The 7,256-nt window shown below is 41.6% G+C and overlaps 1 protein-coding gene across 1 annotated transcript; it reads right to left on the bottom strand.

Moving 5' to 3' along the window:
• Nucleotides 1–4,730: 4,730 nt before the first annotated feature.
• Nucleotides 4,731–5,402, bottom strand: LOC308281754 (claudin-6-like; the record flags this gene model as incomplete). Its single annotated transcript, XM_080722039.1, has 1 exon — nucleotides 4,731–5,402. One exon carries the CDS (start codon nucleotides 5,400–5,402, stop codon nucleotides 4,731–4,733), a length of 672 nt encoding a protein of 223 aa, XP_080578165.1.
• Between the last annotated feature and the right edge of the window lie 1,854 nt (nucleotides 5,403–7,256).

Genomic DNA, 7,256 nt, shown 5'->3' with positions numbered 1-7,256 from the left:
AAGGAGCCGATCAGAGATGGGGGTGGGGGGGTGTTGTGCACTATGTGCAGCCAATTGCCACTGCGGACAGAGGAGCTGCCTTCCCCTGCGTGCGTGCTGGTGATGGTCCGGGGTCGATCCAAAGTTCGCCGACGCGCGCGTGTGCATGTGAAAGAAGTGTGTGTTGTTATCAACGAGGTCTAGCTTCAAACACCCCGGCTACTGCTGCTAGCCTTCTTCTGGGATTTTCACCCTCACACACACACAACACCCACTTTCATCATTGTCAACCTCCCTGAGGTTTTTTAAAGTGACACGCACCCTCGCCCGGCTGCATAGAAATGCCGGAACCCACTCCTGTCTCTTTAAGGAGAAACATTACAACATTCTCAGTGCAAAGTTGGCAAACACACACACACAAAAAAAAGAAGTTCAGAGTTCTTTCTCTCTCTCTCTCTCTCTCTCTCTCTCTCTCTCTCTCTCTCTCTCTCTCTCTCTCTCTCTCTCTCTCTCTGGGCCGTGTGTGTGTGTGTGTGTGTGTGTGTGTGTGTGTGTGTTTATATATATATATATATATATATATATATATATATATATATATATATATATACAGTATATTAGGGGTGTAACAATACATTTTAACAACAATACAATACGCATCACAATACATCAATGACGATACGATACATGCACGATATTGGTTCTTTCATGGTCATATGATACGATTCAATTCAATGATTAATCGATATAGTAACTATTTAGCAAAGACATTAAATCTGTGTAAAACATGTCAATAGTGCATATGTTTTTAAGGGAAAAATCTATTATGGATATAAATAGTAAACACTGTGATTTTCTAGCAAATACATGGACATTAAAAATATGGACAAACCCGCACCTTGACCTGAACACAGAGATTACACACATTTATCGATAGACCAGAGTAGCCATATGGAATGGAAAAGTAGTTAAACCCCTCTTTTTCATTTTCCTTCTTAACACTTATGTTGCAATGATTTTTTCCGGCCAATGTCCCGCGTTGCCATGGTTACCATAGACTTCCATGTAATTGTGCAAGTGTGTAAAAAGTGCACGCCCATGCCTAGATGATGCACCACGTGTGTAGATGCTGGTCACAGCTTTCAAACAAAAAAATCCGCTTGGAAATCCGTGCAGGCATTCATGATTTATCAGCCATTATGTTTTCTTCAGATGTAAACAAACATGGCTGCCATGTTTGAAAGAATGGGTTGGTATGGGGGTTAAACATGCAATTTCGCGATCGCGGCCCAAACTCGGGAAACTCGGGGTTGGCACAGCACTAGTACCAATACAAACTCGGGAAACTCGGGGTTGGCACCATATGTGTTAAAATTGCTAAATACAAGGCACAAATACTTAGTTTACATACAATCAATTATTTGCACTGCAAAACGATTCAATACCGATTCTGCATGTATAAAACGATACAGATACGATACAAAACCAAAACGGTACGATATTTTGCTTTTGCAAACGATATTGCTAATTAAAATCTATTTTTCGATTCAGTTACTATATCGTTACACCCCTAATATATATATATATATATATATATATATATATATATATATATATATATGCATATTGGTATGCAGGCAACTGGGCTTGTGCCAAGTCCTGTGTGAAGACATGTAGCCATTGTAGAGAATGTCTGCAGGCATTCTACTGCTGGGGAAGGCCTTCATGCTATGACAGGTGTTAAATGACTCCGGAGTTACGGTCACTGCATGCCTACTGTAGCTGGCTAGTTAAAATCTATAATAATTGTCAAGTTAAGTCACCTTGCTTTATTTATATAGCACATTTAAAAACAACTGGAGCTGACCCAAAGTGCTTGTACGACATAATGACTCAACAATTCAGGTCAAAGGGCAATGTGGCAAAAGGAAGCCAGTTTCTTTCAACAAACACACATGTACACAAGACTCGTGTGCACAAAGATATCCTTGCTCTATCTCATTGTCTCAACTTTATCTCTCTCTCACCCTCCCTGTGTGTGTGTGTGTGTGTGTGTGTGTGTGTGTGTGTGTGTGTGTGTGTGTGTGTGTGTGTGTGTGTGTGTGTGTGTGTGTGTGTGTGTGAGACTTAATAAAACAGCAAGAATGGATGTGTGTTTAGAGAGGGGATAGAATAAGGTCAGGGTAATTCCCTTTGGATGCTGAGTGAGCTTTTGAAACTACAGGAACTTTGAGAAAGGTCTGGAGATAACAGCACACTGAGCTATCTGTGGAGTTTCACCCTCAGGGACTATCGCCTAGTTCTCTAATCTGTCACCTCACTGGAACAAGGCCATGGGACTCAGTATTTTGCACCATTTCTACACACTTGAAGGAAATGCAATGTCCTGTTGTAACTTGTGTTGTGTGCCTTTAAGAATTAAGCTGAAAGTCAAACAGCTCATGCTGTAGGCATATCACAGTGATATCTTTCAAGCTTTTAAAGAAAAAATATATCCTGATAGTCAATGTTTGTATATTAATGTTATATCATTAAAATCTTAATGTTTCAGCAATTATTTTGGGGACCACTTTATCCTCACGGGCCACCATTGGACCACAGGTTGGTAAGTGCTGGCTTAGGCTGTCTCCAATATGCACGCACATAGAGTTTACTTTTGTTTACAAGTAATGTTCTAGATCCCTGTGCCATGGCAATAGTAGTCCAAGCCAAACCCCTCGAGGCTGGCTAGACATGCACCAGCTTGTTTTACTTTCAGGACAGTAAGACTCACTGCTCATTGGTGTTTAGGGACCTCTAGTGGCTTAACTCTAATACTAACATTCTGTCACATTGAAGCACAAAGATAAACCTAAATTAGTATTTTGTCAAAAGTATTGTATTTGAATATAGACAGTGGCTGATGGTCTAATTTGGCTTCCACTTAACTCCAGTCCCAACTCTCTTCCCTGAGATCTTTATAGTGACTACCAATAAAAAAGAAAGAAAGAAATAATTAGAAAGTCTGACAGCTAGGAATGGAGGGCAAGATTCCCCAGAATATGGGGGATCAGAATTATGTTTCTATTTTGAATTTGTAAACAGGAATAGCCTGAGTTTGAATGGAATATCTATGATGACCTTGAATGACGCATTATCTAACTAACTTATAAGAAGACAACTTTCCTCTGTGAAGTGATTATGCACTCTCAAACAAGGGAGCAGATGGCTGCATAAATGCTGGCTATTGTTATCAAAGAACCATCATAGTAAATAATGTTTTCTTGTGAGTGGGTCAGTGGGATAGTCATGACTCACACTGGCACGTGCTATGAAGATCTTCTTTGTTCGTTATGCTTTTTTCTGTGTGATTATCTTTGTTCTGTGTACTCTCTTGCAGAGTGCACATTAGTGTCCTGCATGATTGACAGCAACATATGTAGATTCTGTTATCCATGTAGGCTACCTGACCTGGGATTAAGATAAATAATGAATATGTAAAAAGTAGTAGTAGTAGTAGAAGTATTAATAATACTAATGCATCTCTAGGTCTTCCTCGGATGAGGACTCCAGTGGCATGGATGGACTCCAATTTTGAAAGGTAATCCCGTTTTTTCTTGTTTGGACATTGGATGACTGCAGAACATGGGAAGTACAGTATATCACACATACCGTCTATATATACACTCTACAGTCATATACAGTACATATCGTACCACTGCCTATACAATCTCTGCCATGGGAGTGAGTCGCATGTTCACAAGGCAGACAGTTAACAAAACATTCCACACATCGCCCACACATGCACCAGCATACTCAGATATACTGTACATACGCACATTGGCCCTCTGTACACAAACATCCCACACAAAGCACAAACACAAATGGGCTTGCACACACACACACACACACACACACACACACACACACACACACACACACACACACACACACACACACACACACACAGAGAGAGAGAGAGAGAGAGAGAGAGAGAGAGAGAGAGAGAAATGCATACTGTACACTGAGGAGGCAGAGTGGCATTTTAGAAATGGCAGTTACACACATTAATAAACATCTGGCTATTAGAACATCCCACATTTTAACACCCACCCAAAAATGCCATATATGACTATTAGAAAATCATTTGAATAGATCTTTATTATAAATAGAAATAACGGACATCACACACTTTAAATTAATTAACAGAGCATTGGCATCACAATCATTTCTGTTATCGAACATGAAATGTATAAAAAAGAAGATTCACATAAAAGATTTAAGAAGCACAAACTGTTTCATAAGGGAAACAATAATAAAAATGTGATTTGACCTCATCATGTCAGAAAGTTGCTTTGACTAGTTTTTGGTTCCTATCCTTTTTGGCTAACTTACATAATCCTGTTAAGTAAATGTATATGAACGTATTATGTATTATTTATGTTTAGGCCTACGGTATATGACTGTAAGTGTGTGCTTGTTTCTTTGTACACGTTCCATATCGTCGTTGTCGGTGAAAACGTTCCAAAACTGTTCGTTTTGCATTTATCATTTTAAAAATGATTTAAACTAGTGAAAACAGCCGATCTACAAGCACACAACGCCTCGCACCGCAAGGCGTTGTGTGCTTGCAGATCTGCTGTTTTCACTACTTTTGTGCGACGGCCTTGTATGATGTAGCAGGGCTTTACTTTGCGAAAGAAAGTATACATTTGAAACTTGGAGATGCGAGGTTTCCACCCGACAACGACGATATGACATAAGAAAACATCTCATACAAAAGACTTCTCCTGCGGTTTAGCCTCTCCTGATGCCACTGATGGCGATGGGTTGTTTTTCACTGGAACGCCAAAGGTAGGGAGAGCTGTCCCACCTGGCGGGGCAGAGCCTGCGTTCAACAGAGCCCCCCCAACCATCAGCATCACACTCGCCACCCAGCCAAGGTACAATGCTGGCCCCAGCTCCCTTTTTAGAGGCGCTGCAACATTTGGGTCATAGAAATCCCGGATTATTGAGTGGGCTGTCCAACAGATGGGTACCAGGTAGACCAGGCCGGCTATGAGGAAGAGGAGCCCGGCGATCCTCGACAGGCGAGCCTTGGGGACCTGGTTGCCGTCTCCCATGCAGTGGGTACCTTTTGCCCCAGCCACCCCCAGCGTTAGGGCCAGCAGGCACAGGAGCAAGGCCAGAACAGTGAGGCCACGGGCAGCCTGAAGAGAGACCGTTAGCGCCAAGGTGGAGTCATAGGACTTGCACTGGATCTGACCTGTTGTCTGGGAGAGACAGTTCATCCACAGTCCTTCCCACAGCACCTGAGCGATCACCAGCTCCCCCCCGACGAAGGCAGAAATGCGCCACAGTGGCGCAGCACACACCAGCGCTCCAGCGACCCAGCCCAGCACAGCCAACAGCAGACCCAGCACCTGAAGACCCGTAGATGCCATGGTCACACACAAAAAAAGTATAGTCTTGGATCTTTGGGTGGTCAAATATCAAAGGTAGTCCACTTCAAGTTCAAATGTGGTGTACAACCAATCTGAACAGTGTTTTAGTTTAGTTTTTTCTCAGAACCTTTTGAAGGTAAACTCGTAGTTCTGTGATTCTTTTGTCGATAATGTTATCCAAGTGTTAGATGTGCATCCTTCCTCCTCAGAGCATCCTCTCTTGGTTATCAATGTGTAATGAGCTGTGAAAGTGAAACAACATTGTTTATTCACGCAGTAAAATGTGAAACAAGCATACTGTAGGCCTACTGTATATGGATGTTACTTTTCAGCTAAACAGTATACAGTACTGTACATAAATAATTTTGTATAGATCTAGCATATGTTTACTGTAAGGCTGGCCCCTCATGGGTCCAGCAAAGTTTAAAAAACAAGTCTGTGAAACTTACTTCAGTAGCCATATGATTAGGTCCAACAGCCGTGTTCCTCTGTGTTTCTCTGTGGTAGAGCAATGTCAGTGTGACTGGCCAGTCTGTCTCTCTGGAGCTCATACACATAGGGTGTAGGAGGGCAGCAATGTGTAATGCTGCATCTGCATGCATCACACACACGCTTGCGTGCACGCACGCACAAGCCCATATACACACATGTGCGTATACGCACGCATGCACACACACATACACATGCCACCAGTTATGCAAAAAAGGATGGCAGTGCACAAGGACACTTTGTTAGAAGATATTGCAGCGAGCTCATGGACTAGGAATGAGGGTTTTTCTCCCTCTGTTTCTCTTTCTCTAATTCTCAAAATTCCATTTTGTTTATACAATTCAGTTATACAACTGAATGCTGAAATTATTGTTACTTATAAAAATCCTGAATTCAGAGAAAAAGAATCGTGTGAATAAAAGTTCAAAGAAAGATACTCACCAGTTAAGCGTGGGGTGGCTCAGAGATGACAGAGTACACTACAGCATCTTGCAATGGGCCTGGTGTACAAGATACACTACACCAAAGATACCCATGTACCTGACAAAATACTTTAAAAACGTTAAGGATGTCCACAATTACAACACCAGAGGCAGCGCCACAGGTCACGTTCAACCCAGAGTCAACTCAAACAAAGGGTCAACCTCGTTCTTCTGCTATACCACTAAAATGTGGAATGCCTTACCAGAGGCCTTAAAGGAGTGTAAATCCCTAACATCCTTTAAAATCGCCCTGAAAAACCACTTACAGGTGGCAGCCACTCGTAACTGGTAAAAACAAACCCAGCCTTACCCTCCCCCCTTCTATTGTAAATATCTACTGTATACATCTTTTGCACATTTTTTTGTTTTGTTTTTCTGACAATATCTACTGCATAGTACTGTGTTCTATCCGTTTGTCATTCAACGTTATAGGAGATACATAAAGGTTTCCTGTGTAAATAAGCCGAAAATCTTACTAGCAACTCCTTTTAGTTGACCTTGTACCAGCGAACTGTACTGTCCTGAAACTGTACCTGTTCCTATGCAAACTTCTAATAAAATCTTCAATCAATCAATCAATCAAACAAACACTAGCAGGCCAATGATAATCTATACTATAATTTTGCGAATGTCTGAGTGAGTGTCTGTCTGTCTGTCTGAAACAGCGTTTCTCCTCAGTGGCTGGAGCAATTGATCTGAAATCGCATCACCATTAGCATATGAACACACCTGACATAACTGTGAAGCCCGTTTGTCACTTTCACAAATCATATGCTGTATTTTAGCATTTTTATGGTGTATCTACTATCTATTCTGCATCTAGCATGAGGCACATCTATTCTGCATCTAGCATGAGGCAACATGTTTAACCAGCTCTCTCTGT

The sequence above is a fragment of the Nannobrachium achirus genome (assembly GCF_963921795.1).
Source record: "Nannobrachium achirus genome assembly, chromosome: 3".
NCBI classification, from domain to species: domain Eukaryota; kingdom Metazoa; phylum Chordata; class Actinopteri; order Myctophiformes; family Myctophidae; genus Nannobrachium; species Nannobrachium achirus.
This window is presented reverse-complemented; position numbering and strand designations above follow the sequence as displayed.